Source organism: Suillus plorans (genome assembly GCF_016647745.1).
Source record: "Suillus plorans strain S12 chromosome Unknown HD556scaffold_1, whole genome shotgun sequence".
Classification (NCBI taxonomy): domain Eukaryota; kingdom Fungi; phylum Basidiomycota; class Agaricomycetes; order Boletales; family Suillaceae; genus Suillus; species Suillus plorans.
In genome coordinates this window covers 700,871-721,056 of record NW_024537385.1, presented here as the reverse complement: position 1 = coordinate 721,056, position 20,186 = coordinate 700,871, and the positions used below count along the sequence as shown (strand labels likewise).

Sequence of the window (20,186 nt, the reverse complement as noted above, 5' to 3'; positions counted from 1 at the left end):
GAAGCTTAAACTTGAACTTGAGCACTTGAATGGTTGGTCACCAAAGGTTGCCAGGTGCAAAGGCAAGCTCCTCAAGCGTAATTTAAAGCTTAGCTTGAGCTTGTTTAAGGCGTTGACGTCATATGTGGCCCAGACCTTCGCAAAACAAACTTCAATGAACCAACGAAATCTGGATGTTGAGAGTACTTCTAGTTTTTTTTGGAAAGAAGAGGTCCGTCCGAACCTAGTGACATGTTCGATATTCATCGATACAAAGTACTTGGATGCGACTCCCGAAGTGCAAGTACAGAGCAAGCGGCGATGATACACTAATACTGCCGACATTTCAAACTTGTCGGACTTTGAAACAATAGCCGCGGACTTGTTACTTCTGTAATACTTGGTCAGTGCATCGCCCACTGGCCTGGCCCGGGCACCTAAGATAATGATCATGGAGTACTCATTCATTGTTGACACTTGTTCTCTTGCACACACAGGCATTGATTTGCGGAAATACGTACTGTACAATGTGATATATGATACACTGACGAAATGGCGGTCTTGACTCCAATCGATCAAATCAATAGTCGTCGATATCCTCGACATTGAGAATAGGTTTCTCTTTCTCCTTTCGTGCGTGAACTTTCTTCTCTGCAACGATGCCCTTATAGGCTATTTGAAAATCAGATTGCATATCTTGCATGCTGCCAGGAACCCTCTGCATGAATTCCTTGACCTTTTGAACTCCACATTTAAGTGCGTCAATGTCACGGGCACGATGAGCTGGTGAGGAAGGTTCCAGTTGCTTACGTAATTCTAATCCTTTCTTGAAGAGCGTTCTGTAATAGGACAGTGTCAGTTATTGTATGTTGCTGAGTAAGTGAGGACGGACGCTATCTCATTTCTCTGCTTGCCCAACTCCTCAAGTTTTTCATGGGATTCCTTGTTAAGAAGGCCTTTCATCTTCGCTTTGGCAGCGTGAGTCAGAGAAATGCCTCGTTCTAGGCATACCAGAAGGTGAGGCAGTGGTCCAAGGAAAAGAAGTTGGTAATAGCCTGGACGACATTCAGAAGACCGCGTCTCCTTGAGGCATGTCGTGAATATCGCATCGATTTCTGCATTCACTGCGCGACTCGAGCGACGTCCAACATAACGGCGGTATGCGTTCTGAATATTGTAAGCCGCCTTTTGTTCTTCCACCGATGGTCCGTTAGAGCGTAGCGACTCGTCGAAATCAGGTGCAAGCGACGTCACCGCCTCATCTACACTCTCTAACGTATCACGGGTCTCAGCATCAACATTCGTCGCGATATCTTCCTCTTCCTTTGCTTCTTCTCCGTCGAATTCCTGCGGTTGGTGTTCGGTTATCTCTTTCTCATCATGCTGTATAACCTCTGCTTGATCCTTGGAATGTCCTATGCGAGGTACGAAGGCTGGGGCCTCTACTCTCAGAGTAGACTGAGCGATCACTGCGTACGATGAAAGGAGATGGGGAATCTCGATGATCTTCTCGTATACGAGCCGTGGGACTACACCTCGACCATACTGGCTCATCGTTTTGTGGACAAGATGCACCAGGTTGCTCACTCCTTTGTTGTTGTCTAAAGCCAGGAGAGCTCGCAGGTAAACATCTGAGGGTGGCATCCGTCCTGGTGTCATGTACTTGGCCACGTCATCCACGAGTTTCCGATAGTTAGCTGGACGCCAAGGAGGGTTGTTCTTGTGCAGAGAAAGAATGATCTTGTCTACTTTCTCTCTCATGAAGCGATTCCTGATGTTATGAGCAACTAATGAATCCAATTCAGTACCCAATCCGTTTTGAAAAGAGAAAGAGACAGTACACGTACTAAGGCAGAGAACCCTGCAGCTACAATACAGGTGATCAGTATGCGCATCGCCGACGAACAGATACTAAACTGGACTCACATCCGGGAAATAAAAACATTGCGGAGAATGGGCGTAAATCTGGTATGGTTCAGCCAGAGGAATTCTGCCTAATTGTAGTCTTGGATCTCTGAAAAGTTAAGAGACTCACCCATGCCGACTTCTACCCGCAATGCTTCGACCAGCCTCGCTATCTCATCCAGAAGCTTGCCCATCAAAAACAGCTTAGTGTCTTTCTCAGCAGTGAATTTGTGGGGAAGCAATAGCCAGCTGCATGGAAGGACGACGTCATGGAGGGGAAACTTATTAAAGTCTGGGTCCATTCGGTACTTGATTACAAAAGCGCTGCAGATATCCTCGATACAGTCGCACAACACGGAGAGGTTGGCATATAAACGATTATCGAGAACATGCCTGGATTGCACTTAGTTCATGGCATGTAGAGACAAGAAGAACACATACAGAAGATACAGAATTCCCGATGAGATGCTGCTGCGGGTAGCTCCTTGGTAAGAACTGAGCAGGTCATGAACCATATAGCGATTGTCCCCCTTGCGAAAGAGTTCTAACGGTCCGGAGACCGTACACTTTGCTCGAGAGATGTAGACAGGTGCGTCGTTCCTGTCAAAAGCGAAACTTAGACTGGTTATCCCCATTAACGCCGTCAAAAATTCAGCCTGTGTATAGAATGGGTCGAGCGAGTAGAAGGATTCGCGGATCCAGAGCTTCACCACTTTCATGCCATCTAGACGAAGAGGCATCAGGTTTATGTCAAGGTCTGCGGGGGAACCTTGAATGAAGAAGGGTGGATTGATAGCCTCGTAAAGATGCTTGAGCCAGTCCCTCATGCTGATGAAGTGGTTAGTTTGAGCACTCGGTCATAAGCTACCTCCAGACGTACCCATTGCGTCGTTCAATGTATGGATGAGCGGAATACATGAATTGCAAGATAAGAATTTGCCAGATGTGGATCGCGACACGGTTGTTGTAATATTGGCGATCCAATTTCGATACTGTGACATGCTCTTGGGGACAGTTATCTCTTCGACATACTCCAGACATCAAGAATGGCAGGCATTGCGAGAAAACAGGAGATTTGCAACACATAGCATCGATCTCCGATACTTTGTCTTTCAAGATCGTTCGAATGGATCCTTGCAGCAGCTGGGTGACGTTTCTACGAGAGGCTGTGTACCCAGACGGATGTTCCGTTACCCAAGTGATGCCTTGGCGGGTTTCCATCACACAGTTGTGGAGGAACGTTCCATCTGGTATGAGAAACTCGTCACCGGACAACTGCACGATGGAGAACAGTCTCTGTATACCCCTATGCTCCGAGTCCATGGGGTCAGGGATCGTCAAAATCAGATACAACAGTCGCGCATAGGCATGGAATTGCTGAAGGAACCGTTGCATTTCTTCGACCGCGAACGTTCGAATGTCTGTGGTTCGAGAGAATATATGGTCCAGGCAAAGGAGAGCTGCTGGCTGGTTATTATTTCCATGGAGGCTAAGCGCAAGGTTTCTCAACGGCTCATGATTTCCGCACAGGATGGTCCGAAACATCGATATCTGAATGTCAATCAGTCCAGCTGGTCACTTTGAGACTGTTAATACATACTAGATCACGGGTCGCCAGCGTCAGTTTGTTCGTCTCTAGTTGATCAGCGAGAGCGATGAAATGCCGCATTGGCTCATCAGCAACAGTTTTTGCAGTAATTCTAAAGGAGCATTTGCGCCAGAAGTATTCCAATATAGTTTCGGCCGCACGAATAGTAGAATTGCCGTTGTCGCTGTCCTTAATGAACGCTCGGACAGCTTCCAAGGGCCTATTCTCTGACAAGTGGAGTTCTGCGGCCTCATAGTACCTTGAGTGGGATTCGAGCAGCGAGGCTCGAGCGAAATCAAGATCATAGTCCTCCAGAAATTCGAGTTCCTCATCAAATGTCGAGAAGAGAGGCAAGGGAGCCCTGCGTAATTGCTATTGATTAAAAGCATTGTGGAGTCTAATATTGAGACTTACTTAGTGTTGTTTCTGCTGCAGTAAAACAGTCTGCACACAGTCCATAACTCCGCCTTGGTCTCTTCAGGTATATTCATGCTATGGCCACCAAGAACATGAAGGGTCTTGTCAAACCGTCCAGCCTTGCGATATCTTTTCGCTGCTTGCTCGAACTCTTCAGCATTGATATAGGCCTCAGCAGCTTTGATATCATCCCCTGCTCGAATGTAGCAATCCGCCGAGTTACGATAATATTGGAGTTTCTGGTTTCCTGTTGCGGTCGTACCACAATCAGTAAAGGCATCAGCAGCCAAGTTAAAAGCTCTTTTTTGGTCACTGAGTATGGCCACCCCGACACTAGAACGTGCGACTTCTCGCAGTTGATATGCTTTACAGACATTCACCTCACGACGAAGGTTAGCACGTTCGAAGCAGTGGATAGCTTGCGAGTAGCGCTTGTGCGAGAATAGCGAGCGCCCGAAGGATGCCCATTCTTCTGGAGTCGAGGAGACGGCTAGATGAGGGACATCGGTGCCGGGTGTGCAATTCTGGACTTGATTGCGAGACGTCCAGAATATCTGAAGGGAAGAAGTTATCAGATCGATTTAAGCCAATACATCGCTCTAAACGTACACGCATTGGGTCTGATTTATCAGACTTGTCAACGATCCACATGTTCTTCCTTGCTCGAGTGATTCCCACGTAAAGAAGTTTGAGCTAATAAAAGTCAGCCAAAGTTTATTCTGAGGATCGGTGTGCCTACCTCGCTACAAACCCCAGCGTATCGCGTCTCATCACGATCGAAGTTCGGCGCATGTTCTTGACCCTCTACTCCATTGAGAACTATGCGCCATCGTGACAGATCTATCACAGAATCCTCGAAAAAGTTGTACAAAAGCACCTGACCGAGGTCAGACATCCACCAGAAAGTCAACTTAGCTTTCTCACATCATTGAATTCCAGGCCTTTGCTCTCGTAAAGCGTCCTGCATATATATGTGAACATGAAAACACGGAGAAAAGGTAGTCTTGATACGACTCACATAATCAGTCCAATTTCACCAACTTGTTCTCGCAACTTTTGACGTGCCGCATCGTCACGCACGAGGATGCCTAGATACCTTGTCAGTGTATGAATGAAGCCTTCAATTAATTCCTTTACATTGCTGCGCTCCGAACTCAATGTGACTACCGCTAGAGGAATCCTCAGTAGGAAAGAGGGATATCGTCCAGGCCTACTTACCTTGCCCCGAACAAGAACTGTTCATAACGGACAGTGTCTTTATCCCAACCAGTGAAAAATACAGGCTTCAGCCCGTCAACCACCCCCCTTTCTGGCCGAAGGTTATCGATTGTGTTGGGCCAGAATTTTGTGATGAGTTCAATCACAGAATGTGCGCAGTTGACGATGCCACCGTGCGATCTGTAGTTGATCGCCAATTGAAACATCGTAGGCTGATGAAGACATGCTCCAGCGGAATTGACCGAGGTATTTTGCTGCTGCTCTGAGATATCAATTCAGGCCCAAGCTAAGTTACTATTTGCTGACCTCCACACGGTAGAGAAAGGCTTTCAGATCATCGAACCTAAAGGAACTCCCTGCAGAAATTGTCTGTGCGGTATCCCCAGCCCAGAACAAACCGTCTGGATTCCTGCATAATTGCCTCAAAACTACAATAGAAAGTTCTAAAAAGATTTTTTATCGACAAAGGATGGAGTGGCTACTTACAGAGTGCGTCGATCAGAAGGTTGTCTTGTGCTTCGTCGACATACCTAGTGCAGGTGGTCAGAGGTGAGATACATTGTTGGGATAACACATACAGATAATCGATCTGTTGGCCAGGGAACCTCTGGCTCCGCAAGACCTTAAGTACCGCATGCGTGCTGTTTGGGCATATATCATGACATTACATGGATGAGAAGGTGGAACAGGTCATACCGATCTGCAACATCGTGATGACGTCGCTGCTTCTTGATTTTCGTATAATACTCAAAGATGTCATATAGAATTCCCCTCTGATTCGCAAAGTTTGGGTTAGAACGATGAGGAAGACGGAGGTAATTCGGGCGATCGAGAACTCCTTCAGGACAGGTCAGTGCATGTTCGGAGCCTTTGACGATCCCTATAGGTATATTCAGAAATTGTCAGTGTCAGGATAATACAAATTGGTACTCACCCATGAATTCGCTGAAAACCAACCACGGGTCTGATGGGGTATGTCAGTACTTGATTGTCGTCACAAGATAAAAGAACATTACTAAGATTCTTAGTGAGATTCTGCGGAAAATGAGGCCAGTATTGATTTGCGAATACGTCATAGGTGACGAAAGAGTCATGCGCCTCAGCATCGTCAACATTGAAGAAAAGTCCTGCGCTATCTCTCGTTTCGGGGACATCCTTGCTCAACATATCTGCCGCGATCATCTTCGACAGCTACATAAATGATTAGCTTGAGAACTGTCCGGATGACGGATTGGGACATACTCGATCGAAAGTCACAAAAAGAGGAAAGTGCTTATCTTCAAGTTCGCTGTATTTCATGGGTATATTCATCTGTGAATCGGGCAAGTCGTCGAGATCAACAAGGCCCTCCTGAACGCTTTGTGCCTTCATTTTTGCAAGTTCCTCCAGGGTATAGCCTGCTAACGCCAGAGATTCGAGAAGCTTCGTGAAATACTCTTCCACTTTCGTAGCGAGCACTCTGGATTTGGTCACGAAGATTTGGCGTGGCTTCGGCATGTCAACGGCACTCATCTCCCAAGCTCGCTGAATGCCGAGAATCTTAAACAGCATCGTCGTGGTTTTCCTAGTTGAGTGTGATAAATAAGCTATTCATATCAAGAGCATGACCATTACCCCGTGCCGCTGCGACCCAAGACGTAACATGATGTGGTACACTCGACAATCTTTTGTTCTTGAGGTCTGAACCAACATTGATGAGTAAATTCGTCTCATTGAGGCAGAACTCACGTGAGTATGAAGACGTGCTGTACGTCTTGGTTTGCGATGAGACCTTTTGCAAAGATGAGAAGAGGTGACGAGCACAACTACACGACCACTCGCCTTGCAGGAACGCCTAAAACAAGAGGTTGTCAAGTCAATATTCGCGTGCATATCAATAAGCTTACTTGCGAGAATGTAACATATTTCTCCAAACTAGAAAATTGTTAGATGGAAACCAACTTGTATAAGGATGGCAAAAATTCATACACAAGCAAAGAGTGAAGCTATGTCATGTATTAATGATGGCACAAATGACAACTGAAAACACTCAACGCGGTCCATATCCTTATCACTAAGATCAAGTGGACTTCCTGAGAATTCTGGTTCAAGTTCAGCTGGTGGGAATGACGCAGGCAGAATCACGCTGTCATTAGAAATGACTGGTCTGTTCCGGAAGATACACCTGCGCAAGCAACAATTCACTGAATTGCATCAGAGCTGGAAAATGTTGTCACCTTCTACGATACTCTCTGCCCTTACGTGCGAGATGGCAACCCAGGGCATCCCATATTCTACCAAGCTGAGCATGCGTATAAATGCCGTATACCTTGATTACTGGAGTTCACATGAGCGCTAATGGCAGACACATGTAATTGCTCCTGATAGCTCACCTTGTCTTTCGGACTGTCAAGACTCCAGTCTCAGTATCATGCTCGATATTGATGTAAGAACGGCCTACCTCTCCATCCTGGTCAAGGACACAATCGATCTGGTACTGTGAAAAAGGTCATTCGTCTCCTACTCCAAGCCACGTATGTGAAATTACACCTACTACTAATCGTAGGTCCCTTGTCATCTTGGCCTCGTGGATAGGTATACCTGCATCCGGCCCGTTAAGTCGCTTGTGATTATCTTCTGAAAAATGACCATTTGATAGTTGTCTGTGGCAACGATGAGATCATCACAGCGAAGTTCATCAAAAGACAGACTTGATCTTCTTGACAATGATCTTGAATATCTTCTCATCTGCTCCACGGAATTCACGCAAATTTTTGGAGGCCTCCGTAGATATGAGGATTCGCCACTCTCCGAACCCGTCCGCGTTGTCGAAGTAAAGCGCAGCCTTCATAGGCTGCACCATTGGGTACGCATTGGGTCGCTTTGTTGGGCTCACGACATCCTCGGTTGACGAAACTTCAGGCGCAACATCTTTGGCAGACTCTCCCACGTTCGGGAGGAGTAAGGCTTTGATGTCGCCTGCCAATTCCGTCCTCCGCAGAAGCGAGAAATAGAACTTACGGAGAGCTGTCAGGGGAAACGTCACACAAAGTAGCGAATTCACTTACTGAGAGAGCATCTTTCAGCTCCGCAAGAATGTGGGTAGACAACGATGCGGCAGCCTCGCTCGTGAGAGGTACAACCACACCGAGCCTCACGAAGAGCGATGTGTCGATGGCCGTATGAACTTTCAGGCGATTACGCTTGCGCATTTTCTGAGGGACTTTCCTCTTGATGAATCCATAATCCGATTCGACATCGAAGAGATCGATCTCGTCTTCAGATGACCCTGTACCAGTAAATTTCATAGTGCCCAACGCGCAAAGTACTGGTAAAGCGCCCTCGATGAAGCCTCTGTGGCGGCTGATGTTCCTCGAGACATCCGTCGCTAAAGATTCAACAGGCAAAGCCAAAAAGTACATAGACAGACTGTCTAGCATCTTTCTCGCGATGGATGCTGGATATTCTTGAGATTTCGTTGGAAAGTCTGTCATGATCTGGGAGATCATTGCCTCACGGCGATCCCAAACTGTTACCGAGTCAGAGCTGATGACGCTCGAAGAAAGTCTGTGAGATACCAGAAATGATATATGCAAAAACATGGGGTGATGATAACATATGCTCGACCGTGGCTTGTAATGCGGTTGCTCCTGAACTTGAGACTGTGCCTAGATGATACAAGGCGGCTCTGAGGCCTGCCTCGTCGACTATCCGATCTTTGGAGAGTAAGTCCAACATGGTCTGTTGAACAAGAGGAGCTTGTGTTTGTATGAAAGGCTGGGGAACAAGTTACTAGGCTTGCGCTGCGTCAATGAGATACAAAGGTACAAAGGCCTCGAAGCAACAAGTCTGCAACGAGGCTCTCCTTATATTGTCGAGCCAGCGCTCGTCTGAATTTCCAAACAGGTTGGGGCGCAAATAGTACGCCTAAAATTGACTCCTGTGGGCAACCTGAAGCTGTACATGAGCGACAAACTTGAACCCTCAAAATGATCCCAGATTGTGACAAGAACTCAACCCTTACGTACGTGCGGAATAGTATAGAGTGATGTGTGACCGGTTGACCTGTTAGCATTCCGAAATAGATTGACTCGCGGGTCAGCTTATACGTGTAAAACACGCGTCTGGACCGGATCTTCGTGGATTGTGACTCACCAAACGTATTACTAGTAGAAGTTTATGTACTAGTCTCGCTCACGTAGGTGAAGATAAAGTCCAATGTCCAAATTTTCCAACTATATTATTTAATGAAAATCGCTTATATTACATAATCAAGGTGCTGCGGTTACTCCCGCAGATGCTGTGGCACTGAATGCACTTTCCAAGGGAACTTCAGCAACAGGCAGGTCGCAGTGACCCACTAGCAAATATCGTCAAGAATCCTTGCTCATTGGTCATCTACTCAAGACTTCACCTGGTTTGTTTCTTAACCTTATAGACGGACAAGTGGATCTCATTACCTAGGAAAGATATTCTAGAATGCCTCCCCCACACTATGATTTCCTCATCAAGGTAAGCACGCTGCATACACACTCCAGGCCTCGCGCACATAACTTGCTTTGCAGCTTCTCTTGATTGGCGACTCAGGTGCGTTTGTTCCGCGGTTCTGGTGTGTTCCAATTTTAAGTTGTCGCTTAGGTGTTGGGAAATCCTGTCTTTTGCTCCGCTTCTGTGATGATGCGTGGACACCATCGTTCATCACCACAATCGGGATTGACTTCAAGATCCGCACAATCGAGCTAGATGGAAAACGCATTAAACTTCAAATTGTACGTGCTGTCATTCCAATACAGTCATGAACTGTTTGTTACAAAGCTGACCTATGTCGTACAGTGGGACACTGCTGGCCAGGAACGGTTCAGAACCATCACTACTGCGTACTATCGTGGAGCAATGGGCATTCTTCTTGTGTACGACGTCACAGATGAGCGATCATACAACAGTACGTGCTATTAGCATCATCTCCGCCACTATTGTCCTACCCTGATACAATCATCTCTAGGTATTCGCACTTGGCATGCTAACATTGAACAACATGCTTCAGAGGGTGTCAACAAGATACTGATCGGTAATAAGTCGGATTGGACAGACAAGCGAGCCGTACCAGAAATCCAGGGACGTGCACTTGCCGATGAACTTGGCATGAAGTTTATGGAGACGTCTGCCAAGGCGAATGAAGGTGTAGAAGAGGCCTTCTTCACCCTTGCAAGGTTTGTCGCGTTGTACTGCATTTGCGGAGTTAACTCCAATTCCCGACTGTACAGAGACTGCAAGACTCGGCTCATCGACTCGCAAGCAGACTCGGCTGCCTCAGTGGGAGGTGCTTCCAACGCAGATGGGTCAGTGAAAGTCAACCAACCTGCGACTTCAGCGTCGATCGGTTGCTGCTCATAAGCACCTATGTTGGACGCTAGTACAATCCGAGCTTCTTTTGTTCATCTTTTTTCAAACTATTTCATGTTACCTCCGTATTCCCCTTCCATGTAATACTGTTCTACCACATGACACGGTGCTATTGACTGAATTATCTTCACTAGTATTTGGAGCAAGTGTTGCTTTGACTCGTTGCGCAGTGCTCAAGTGCCGAAGTTCTAATTAGGATGAACATACTTATGACTGCCCGAATTGAGTGATGGGACTATTGTCTATGGACCAATCTGGTGATCAGAATGCGTGCTTACACTTACCAGTATATGAGGCGGTTGATTCCGCGTCCGGAAGCAATCTGTCCACTGTCCATTCTATCATCTATTATGTGAGGTCTTTATAAATCATACACATATATTTTGCAAGCTTATAACGGGACGAAAAACAACGCGTCGTAAGTACTTCAGTCATGTTTCATGCAGTCATTGGTGTTCGAAATGTCCCTCTAATTTACTATCTTCGATGTTCGTGAACTTGTTTGTTCGCCGTGACGACCGCTCGCTCAGCACCGAAGTACTCAAGAACTACTTGACGCGTTGTGGTGTCAACCACACTACACCAATGCGAAAGCAGAAACACGACCCACTGTCACAGTAATCAAAATGTCCCACACATATAATAGACATCGCCCTACCAAGCCAGTGAGTCAGTCACGGGGTTATAAAGATGAAAACTACTCATACTCACTTGGCGGTCATATACTACTTGTTCGCATATCTCGCCAGCGCAGCAATCAGCAGTGGTGTTGCAGAGGATGGCACATGGAGTGTCAACACTGGGAGGAGACACTGACACTGACAACTTGAAAGCAGCAACAACGGCGAGAACGAAGGAGAGACGCATCATTTTGAGATGTGATATGGGATCTCAGAAGAATTTAGAAGGAGACGGTATGAAGACTGCTTGCTTTTATGTCCTGTTATTCGAAGTGTTTTACACGAAACCTGTCCACCTGAAGGCTGAAATACATCTTTCAAACAGATGACATTTGGATTAATGCCACCACATTGCCAGCAGATTTCAGATTTGACTTCATCCGTCCTCAACATTTCCTTCGGAGCAGAACACTAGGAGATGCTGCTAATGTGTAATTCCAACCTGTTGTTGTATCCAGCCCAAGATAGGTGACACGATCCCTAGAGCCAGGCTCAAGGTTCTCATGGATACTAGGATAAATCTAGAGTCTCATTATGCATGAGGAAACGTGAAACATGATACCGGGATACCGGGAGATCAGCAGCTGAGGCTTAGGGGATCTAAATTCCGGAGCAGAGTGCTCCCCAGGTACCTATTAGTATTGTCATTTTCGGAACGCACAATATATGCAATATCGTATAGTGCTGCAGCGCTGGACCCCGACCACATCAGTAATCTGCAAAACCTCGTTTAGCCCCAGTGAACGTGAATTCCTGCGGGCCATTATACGTATCTCTGGATTGGCAAAGGCTCTACAGGCATCCCAGGACCTTTTTTCGGTCTAACTGCGACAATGCTCGGAGGACGATATTATTATCTGCCAATCTTTCGTTTAATCGCATTACAGCCTGAGGGAAGAAACACAGTTGATTTGACATTTCTAACTTGACTCGCATGTACTTTAGCTAATCAGGCTCAACGCTTTCATCTCCGGGATCTAGAATCTGTTTATTTTCTTTGTAACGTGGTGAAATCTAGGGCAGATTATGAAATACAAATTGTAGCTAGTCACAATATTGCTTTGTGTTGTTTGTTGTGTCGTTCGTATCGTCGTACCTTTACCAATCAGAATTTATCGTTTCTTCCGATCTTTCGAAGCTTCGCATCGTATCACGCACACAACTGTGCATTGCTCTCGCGCAATGTGTGACGGTGTGACATGATATCATCATTGTATCTGAGTCCTGCAACTACATTCGTCTTATCTTCTTACTATGTACTACAATCATGTTGTCTTCTCTCTTTTTCATCATCGCCATCTCAGTTTTTACAGGACCTCTCTGCCGATTTTTCGTCTCCCACTGAGGCCATAGGTGTAAGCAGTATTGTTATTATTCATAAACAGACTTGATTTTTAACACGAGTCAAAAGGGTGGGTATATGCGTTCGAAAAGTGCACATCGGTGCCCGCCAGTCCCATGTGAGCCATTAGAGGACTCTCTGTTCTCGTCTTTTGGCCTGCTTACCCGACGTTGATGGTGCTCTGGCTGCGTCCCACTCGCAGCGAGTGCGTATTCTTGTCTTTTGGCCTGCTCACCCGACACTGATGGTGCTCTGGCCACGTCCTGCTCTCAGTATGTGCGTGTTCTCGTCTTTTGACCTGCTTACCCCACGCTGATAGTGCTCTGGCCATAACATGCTCTCAGATGGTGCATGATCTCGTCTTCCGAGCTTCTTAGGGGACGCTGACGGTGCCACGGCCATCGCTTTCTGGCTCTCTGTGTAGTGTTCCCCCATCTTTCGTGCTCTACCATCCATTTCACTCAGCACCGAGCTTCCACCATCTATCGTCGACAGATTCACGCGCGCGTTGTTTCCTGTGCTCTCCACAGTGACCCGCAGGTATACCCGTCGGGGGTAATACCCTGGTTCCATTGTGTTGATACCCGCAGGGAAACCCGTACCTGCACTGCGGGTATGGGTGCGGGTACGACTGCCCACACCCGCGGGTTTACCCATGCAGTTCCTAGGCTAAGCTGCTGTGCGCCCTGCACCTGCTTTTATGCCGCCGCGATACCTAGTACTACTAATATCATGCACTGTCGTAGCACATCGTTTCTCGTCATATCAATTCATGGTTTCTACTGTACTACATGATATGGTGTGATAATATTTTATCTGAAAATCGAACGAAAAACTTATGTCGTCGTCGGAGGTCGTGCCCCATCATGCAATATATGTGATTCCTACTGACGTCATATGTTTGTCTCTGATTTTTTGCATAGGTGAGAAAAAAAACATATCACGTCGTGCCACGCCGTAGTGGGTTTTCACTCGGGTTGGTTCCGCAGTCCGACTGTCTATTCTATGTGAGGCCTTTATCAATCATATATATATTGCAAGCACGGAACGAAAAACAACGCGTCGTAAGTACTTCAGTCATGTTATCTGTGTTCGAGATGTCCCTCTAATTTACGATATTCGATATTCGAGCAGGGTGAACTTGTTTGTTGAACTTTGTTCACCGTGACGACTGGGCGCTCAGCAGCGAAGTACTCAAGAACTGCTTGACGCGTCGTGGTGTCAACCACACCGTGTACACCAATGCGAAAGCAGAAACACGACCCACTGTCACGGTAATACCGGCGGGCCCAATGTCCCACAGATATAATAGATATCGCCCTACCAAGCCAGTGAGTCATGGGGTTATAGAGACAAAAACTACTCATACTCACTTCGCGGTCATATACTATTGGCTGGCATATATCGCCAGCGCAGCAATCAGCAGTGGTGTTGCAGAGGATGGGACATGGAATGTCAATACTGGGAGGAGGCACTGACACTGACAGCTTGAAAGCAGCAACAACGGCGAGAACGAAGGAGAGACGCATCATTTTGAGATGCGATATGGGATCTCAAAAGAATTTAGAAGGGGACGGTATGAAGGCTTGCTTTTATGTCCTGCTATTCGAAGTGTTTTATACAAAACCTGTCCACCTGAAGGCTGAAATACATCTTTTAAACAGACGACGTTTGGATTAATGCCACCACATTGCCAGCAGATTTCAGATTTGACTTCATCCGTCCTCAACATTTTATTGGGAGCAGAACACTAGGCGATGCTGCTAATGTGTAATTCCAACCCGCTCATCAGGGAAACGTAATTCATTACAGAGTGCTACGAAGCGCTCCGTAGCACTCTGTAGCACGATCTAACCCGCTGATGCTGTTGTATCCAGCCCACGATAGGTGACACGATCCCTAGAGTTAGGCTCAAGGTTCTCATGGATACTAGGATAAATCTAGAGTCTCATTATGCATGAGGAAACGTGATACCGGGATACCGGGAGATCAGCAGCTGAGGCTTAGGAGATCTAAATTCCGGAGCAGAGTGCTCCCCAGGTACCTATTAGTACTGTCATTTTCGGAACGCACACTCAGTACCGTATATTGCTGGACCCCAACCACGTCAGTAATCTGCAAAACCTCATTTGGCCCTGAACTCCTGCGGGCCATTCTACGTATCTCTGTGCATTGGCAAAGGCTCTCTGGGCATCCCAGGACTTTTTTTTCGGTCTAAGCGGCAATGCTCCGAGTCGGAGAACGATCTTATTGTCTGCCAATCTTTCGTTTAATCTCATTACAGCCTGAGGGAAGAAACACAGTTGAGTTGACATTTCTAACTTCACTCGCACGTACTCTCTAATCAGGCTCCTTTCATTTCCGAGACAGCACATTATGCATAATCACGGCCGTGTCGTCGCATGCCACCGTGATCTTACTTGCCCATTGTCTGGAATCCCAATGCAGCATCTCCTTGTCTATCTATGGTGTTCCTAGTGGTGCCAAGATAATACGCACTTTGGTGATACCCTATCGTTGCCCTAGTATCGGAACGGATCTACACTCGCGCGGAATCCTTGTCGGACGTATTTGCATCTGTGCTATCACATTGGTCTTGTCATCCAGATATACGGCAGTATTCACCAAACTAAGCTCAACTTCCACTTGGAGTAGAGACAAAAACGACTAATGAGGGTACGACGGTACATGCGCTCACTGGCACGACTGCATACGTAGATTCACACTTCATCCGAAGTTCCAAACCCCATCTGCGCCAGTATGGTCATCGTTCCCACATATATTAAATTGTATTTTGTGTATTATGCAAGCTTTTTTACACACACTTGCACACAACTCCAAAAGATGCTACTTAGACATAGTATCTTGCTGTTCGGCATTAATGACTGCACAACTCCATCTATGGACAAGTCACCTATTCTCGATGGTGCAGACGATCTTTAACGAGTAGCGACATGTGCAAATGAGCAATGATGTATAGCGGCAGGTACATAGTAGTACTACAAAGGCAGGCAATGCAAGACAAATGGCAGCAGACAGAAAGAAGTGAATGTGTGCGGGGCACGTACAGACGATCTCCAACAAGTAGTAGCAAATATGAATGAAAAATGTGCAGCAACAGGTGCAATTGAGTACGGATAGATGGTGGAGATGCAAATGAGCAAGGATAAGTGAGTGCCAACTGATGCAAACAAGCAGGGACAAGCGCAGGCAAGTTTGAATAATAAGCCGAAATGCACATGGACGAGCCAAAGAGTCCGAATAAAACATACACAAACAAACATAGGCACGAGGCAAGCCGGGCATCGGAGTAGCACAGATCTCCAGCGCACATGTACTGGCAGGACAATCCGAGCAAGCGAGTTGACAAATTTGACGGATGGAAGTATATGGAGATGGTGACAATCGTTCAGACCATTCGCGCTAAAGCCGTTGACAGAAAATAGAATGTTGTGCTGACAAGTGATAAGGAGTTACCGGAGGTGGCAAATGGTGTCCGTATGCGGGAGGGAGCCGCTATGGACTTGGATGGGTTGGGCGTCGAGGGAAAGAAAAGCATAAGATGTGCGCATCAAAAGCTGGAATAGATAGAAAAATACATACCACAGTTGAGCTTCCTCGGGCATTTGTGTTTTCAAGGACTCTTCAAGTTGTGTCAAGTTGTGTGTGACGATTGAAACGCTACGAAGTTCGAGTGAACCGCGCAGCCCGGAATGTTCCTTTTTAAAATCGCCAGGATTGTATAGACAGTATAGTACGCGTGGTCAAGTACTGGTTAGTGGTGTGTAGTGTGCGTGCCCAACTTTGGGCGTCCCAAATAGATTACTTCAAGGTACGAGACATAGAGGTCGATGGAAAGTACATACCGATTGCGACTGCGAGTAAAGTTCGACTTCGTCGGGGCGATACTACATTGTCATATGAATCACGACAGGGCAACAACTTGAACATTTTGAAGCTGTCACGGATACACCTACCACATGATCAACGGCACTGTGATCATGATGGTATATGACGTCAGGAATCAAATATCTGACCTTCAAGTTCGGGCTGCCCATAGATATCCGTACGTGGCACAAGCATACCAATCAGATGCGCCAGAACATGTCTTAATGCTATGCTCCTTGGGGACAAGGCGGGCGTACCGGATAGATCACTTGTGATGCGTGACGGAGGAGCAGCTTCCAACTGGGCAATCACATTCACGGAGACTTTGGCAGAGACGAACGCGGGGCCCGGGCGTAGACGGTACATTCTTAGGTGCTCAGAGAAGAAGCATGCATTTCATCACGATGCTGCGTTCCGTAGTTCTGGTGACCAACCCTTTGTATATTGCATCTGCATACAAAGACAATATTAGAGCGCTGTGGGCTTAGGGAGCAAAGAAAATGCAAGAAAAGTAATGAACAATGGCCTAGTGCTCAGTAATCCGTGTATCTCATTTGTTGGGCTTGTGTAGTATCAGTTGATTGTAAGAATGGGGCCAGAGCTGACAGACATGGTACAAGTAACAAAGTCGTCCCACTGCAAAGTTTAGTCCGGAGAAAGAGATTGGCAATTACCGAAAGCGGTGTTGCGGCATCGCCACCGACAAGATTACTAGTTCCATTTGTAGGTTTTAAGGATTTCATTGACTTGCTCTAATGCTCTCATCTGCCCTTCCTTCCTCCCCGTATTCAGACTTTCATTACTTTCCATTTGAAAACTCTTCGAAAAAAATACAGCAAATGGTCCCAGATATATGTGTCACTACACGCCACGCCTGGAAGTCACAAATGATACGTGAACAGGAGACTGCAGGTTCACAGGCACACCTATCACCGCCTACCCCAGTTTCTGCCGAGACGTCACCAGAAGCTGATGAGCCAACTCACTTCGCGCAGATAGCAGGTCCTTCAAAGCGACCTAGAATATTGTCAGTCGCACCCGAGCCAACATTACGCCCCCCGAAGTCGAAGAAACGCGCGACTATGAGCGCGTCTTCGTCGCGTACTCAAAGTCGACAACGTTCCGAAACTCTCGATATCGAGTCTATATATCGAGGCAGTCGTTCTCGATCGACGTCGGCCTTTCCTCCAGCCGATCTCCCTCGTCGACAGTTGTGGATCACTGAGGATGGTTCGCCAGGTGAGAACTTTGTCAGTGCCGCGTCTGTAGTAACGGTATTATCGCGATCATACAAAACTTGTGAGAATCCATGTATCACATGCAGATCTCATTCGAATTTATACTCATTGCAGATTTCAAGAATTTGGACGACTCCAGTGACACGTCATTTGAAGCTGAATCTTATCCTGCCACTGAGCTGGAGTATCCTAATGCTAACGCCTGTGAGACGTACGTGTTGTGCGGTGACTTGTACTGCTTCTTGCTGATCTACCTTGCGTGTAGCTATTACATATTGGCTCCTAAGGACCCAGATCACTACAACCCCATCATGTGCCTAGAACAATCATTATATACTATCTTCGAATGTGCGTTACTACCGTCACCAGTCGCGAGCACAGATTCTGATGCAATACCAGGCTACCTTACTCCCACGCAGCAAGCGCTATTTGGAACATTACCCACAGATTTTCTACAGGATGTCGATAATACGCCGCCGTCCTCACCACTCACACAACTTTCGGGTGATTCAGAACAGTCAAGTCCTGTAAAACTCGCTTCGTACGACCCCCGTGGAATGAATCACTTGCGTCTCCTCCAACGTTCCATCCGACGGCGTGATGGACCACTGTTCCTTTCTACCATGCAAAACATTAACCAACTCCTCCGTGCGCTGAAATACCCATCACTCCCATCGGACCCGTTTGCACCTGCACCTCCTAATGTACTTATAGAGGCCATTAAAGGTTGGCCATCAAACGAAATCCCCAATCGGGTGCTCATGCGCATAATCGACGAGACGTATCAACGCTCCGTAGGCCCACATGCTCTGAAGTTAAACCGCTACGAGGCATTTTCGAGCGAGGTATATGGCGAATTGATGCCCTCGTTCACGTCAGATATCATTGCTGCCACGCGTCTCCACAAAGATTCCTTGTTTATGGATTTAGGGTGCGGGGTTGGAAATGTATTGGTGCAGGCAAGCCTAGAGACGTGCTGCAGAAGCTACGGAATTGAGGTGATGCCTACGCCTGCGGAGGTGGGGAGAGGGCAGCTGAGGCAGATGAAGAAGCGTTGTAGGATGTGGGGACTTTCGATGGGAGAGGTAGAACTAGAGGAAGGAGACATGCTGACCAGTCAGAGAGTGACTGAGTTGTTACCTCAGGCGGATGTTGTATTGGTCAATAATAAGGTGTTCCAGCAGTCGTGTCAGTCCATTTCTTTTGTTTGTGGCAAAATATATTGATCACGTTACAGTAAACGAAGCATTACGTCCACGATTTCTAGATTTAAAAGAAGGCGCCATTGTTGTCTCCTTAAAGCCGTTTGTCTCTTCTCTTAATGCACGCGTTACTGAACGCAACGTGAGTGACGATGTATATCCGCTTCACACATTTATCTCATATGAACCCCGTAGGTGGATGATATAAGCGCGATCTTTGATGTATTTGAGCGGCCCTACCGCTCCGGCAGCGTTTCATGGGGCAGCGGAGGTGGCTCATATTATCTACATCGAGTTGACAGGGAAGGTTATGCGGTCATCAAACAACAGTTTGAGAACCAGCGCGCGAGGAGTGCGCGTGCCTCACGGCGCTGACAATCTAATAGACATTTACCATATTACTCGCGTTGGAGGGGATGATGAAAGCGACACTGTTATTCTCTCGTCTATTGACATGGAGGCGCGGGATCTAGAAGCAGAAAAAATACAGCGAATACACGAGAGCTGGCAAGATTAGAGCAACGTAAAAGAATAACAGATTCTACATATAAAGTATTAATTACCTGTGCAAGGTTTCTGCCCTTCGAATGAAGGTAGGATCGCAAGCCCTTTGGCAAACATCACTCGCTGCCTTTCGTTGAAGTAAGCCAGAAGAGGAGGTGGCGATTCCAGAGGAGCGTGGATGCACGGACCCAGTTATGACATGTGTAATTCAGAGCGTCAAAAGCTGATCCACTCCGATCCTGTTTGGCAAAATACAAATGTCACCATAGCATGGATGGTCTCTACATCCGGTAATTAAAACACAATGTCTGACCCGGAATGCAGACGTGGAATGATACTAGGCTCATAAAGCCAGGAACACTGGAAACATCAAGAAATCGGCAAGCTCTTGGACTGCTGGATGGCTTCAAGTTAAAAGGCTAGCCGTAAAAGCAGTACTGGGACGATTGTGTACTCGTCATGACACAGAAAGAGCGACTGTCTTCCTTTTATCCTTACCTCCCTGTATCACATATCACAGCTGCGGTCTGCCGTTGAAAAAGTCTTTATCTTCTGCTACTTCTTTGCAGCATTTGATTCACCGCTCAATGTGATCCCGCTGGAGTGGTGGGTTTGGTTTGTTTGTTGTACGAGAGAGATCAAAGATTAAAAAACTGGTGGTGATTCGACTAGAAGCAACACTTACATGTCCTGTTAAAATTTTTGGCTGAGGTTAAGTTGCTCTGCGGAAAACTTTTCGCTTGTGTAGGATATATCTTCTGCCGTATATCTCGTCCAGGTTGACACGAAAATTAACTCCATGTACCAGCAAAAGGGTTTTCATAAGCATCTCCCCAGAACCTG

At 46.8% G+C, this 20,186-nt stretch overlaps 4 protein-coding genes across 4 annotated transcripts; 2 read left to right on the top strand and 2 right to left on the bottom strand.

The window, feature by feature from the left end:
• Nucleotides 1-459: 459 nt before the first annotated feature.
• HD556DRAFT_1259266 (uncharacterized protein) lies at nucleotides 460-9,289 on the bottom strand. The gene is made up of 36 exons (XM_041299028.1): nucleotides 9,242-9,289; nucleotides 9,115-9,151; nucleotides 8,665-9,037; nucleotides 8,155-8,615; nucleotides 7,798-8,102; nucleotides 7,641-7,749; nucleotides 7,548-7,583; nucleotides 7,480-7,492; nucleotides 7,324-7,423; nucleotides 7,142-7,271; nucleotides 7,076-7,092; nucleotides 6,994-7,021; nucleotides 6,929-6,941; nucleotides 6,836-6,878; nucleotides 6,722-6,787; nucleotides 6,350-6,671; nucleotides 6,124-6,298; nucleotides 6,042-6,071; nucleotides 5,804-5,987; nucleotides 5,686-5,748; nucleotides 5,594-5,637; nucleotides 5,414-5,535; nucleotides 5,108-5,364; nucleotides 5,027-5,058; nucleotides 4,908-4,977; nucleotides 4,814-4,850; nucleotides 4,629-4,766; nucleotides 4,499-4,582; nucleotides 3,887-4,443; nucleotides 3,485-3,833; nucleotides 2,765-3,435; nucleotides 2,326-2,712; nucleotides 2,015-2,277; nucleotides 1,906-1,969; nucleotides 872-1,846; nucleotides 460-818 (listed from the first exon to the last, which is right to left on the bottom strand). The coding sequence occupies exons 3-36, from the start codon at nucleotides 8,822-8,824 to the stop codon at nucleotides 560-562; spliced, it is 6,564 nt and encodes a 2,187-aa protein (XP_041167626.1). The 5' UTR covers nucleotides 8,825-9,037; nucleotides 9,115-9,151; nucleotides 9,242-9,289; the 3' UTR covers nucleotides 460-559.
• A 21-nt stretch (nucleotides 9,290-9,310) lies between these two features.
• Nucleotides 9,311-10,711, top strand: HD556DRAFT_1532154 (rab-type small GTP-binding protein). The gene is made up of 6 exons (XM_041309524.1): nucleotides 9,311-9,503; nucleotides 9,556-9,598; nucleotides 9,652-9,673; nucleotides 9,725-9,855; nucleotides 9,920-10,028; nucleotides 10,089-10,711. Exons 2-6 carry the CDS (start codon nucleotides 9,566-9,568, stop codon nucleotides 10,478-10,480), a joined length of 687 nt encoding a protein of 228 aa, XP_041167625.1. The 5' UTR covers nucleotides 9,311-9,503; nucleotides 9,556-9,565; the 3' UTR covers nucleotides 10,481-10,711.
• A 2,727-nt stretch (nucleotides 10,712-13,438) lies between these two features.
• On the bottom strand, nucleotides 13,439-14,052 carry HD556DRAFT_1316949 (uncharacterized protein). Its single transcript, XM_041301171.1, has 3 exons — nucleotides 13,928-14,052; nucleotides 13,646-13,842; nucleotides 13,439-13,575 (listed from the first exon to the last, which is right to left on the bottom strand). The coding sequence occupies exons 1-2, from the start codon at nucleotides 14,041-14,043 to the stop codon at nucleotides 13,671-13,673; spliced, it is 288 nt and encodes a 95-aa protein (XP_041167624.1). The 5' UTR covers nucleotides 14,044-14,052; the 3' UTR covers nucleotides 13,439-13,575; nucleotides 13,646-13,670.
• Nucleotides 14,053-17,717: 3,665 nt separating this feature from the next.
• HD556DRAFT_1223575 (S-adenosyl-L-methionine-dependent methyltransferase) lies at nucleotides 17,718-19,214 on the top strand (the record flags this gene model as incomplete). Its single annotated transcript, XM_041296895.1, has 5 exons — nucleotides 17,718-17,848; nucleotides 17,903-17,985; nucleotides 18,037-18,825; nucleotides 18,875-18,981; nucleotides 19,035-19,214. The coding sequence occupies 5 exons, from the start codon at nucleotides 17,718-17,720 to the stop codon at nucleotides 19,212-19,214; spliced, it is 1,290 nt and encodes a 429-aa protein (XP_041167623.1).
• Nucleotides 19,215-20,186: the final 972 nt, after the last annotated feature.

Bases quoted from the DNA above. Each gene is read 5' to 3' on its own strand.
- HD556DRAFT_1259266 (XM_041299028.1), bottom strand. From the start codon at position 8,824: ATGTTGGACTTACTCTCCAAAGATCGGATAGTCGACGAGGCAGGCCTC. The intron at 7,750-7,797 runs GTCTGTCTTTTG...TCGTTGCCACAG, and splicing joins ATCATTGTCAAGAAGATCAA to ACAACTATCAAATGGTCATT. The intron at 6,788-6,835 runs GTGAGTTCTGCC...ATGTTGGTTCAG, and splicing joins CAGCACGTCTTCATACTCAC to ACCTCAAGAACAAAAGATTG.
- HD556DRAFT_1532154 (XM_041309524.1), top strand. From the start codon at position 9,566: ATGCCTCCCCCACACTATGATTTCCTCATCAAG. The intron at 9,674-9,724 runs GTGCGTTTGTTC...GTTGTCGCTTAG, and splicing joins TCTCTTGATTGGCGACTCAG to GTGTTGGGAAATCCTGTCTT. The intron at 9,856-9,919 runs GTACGTGCTGTC...TATGTCGTACAG, and splicing joins AACGCATTAAACTTCAAATT to TGGGACACTGCTGGCCAGGA.
- HD556DRAFT_1316949 (XM_041301171.1), bottom strand. From the start codon at position 14,043: ATGATGCGTCTCTCCTTCGTTCTCGCCGTTGTTGCTGCTTTCAAGCTG. The intron at 13,843-13,927 runs CTGCGCTGGCGA...CCCATGACTCAC, and splicing joins TGCAACACCACTGCTGATTG to TGGCTTGGTAGGGCGATATC.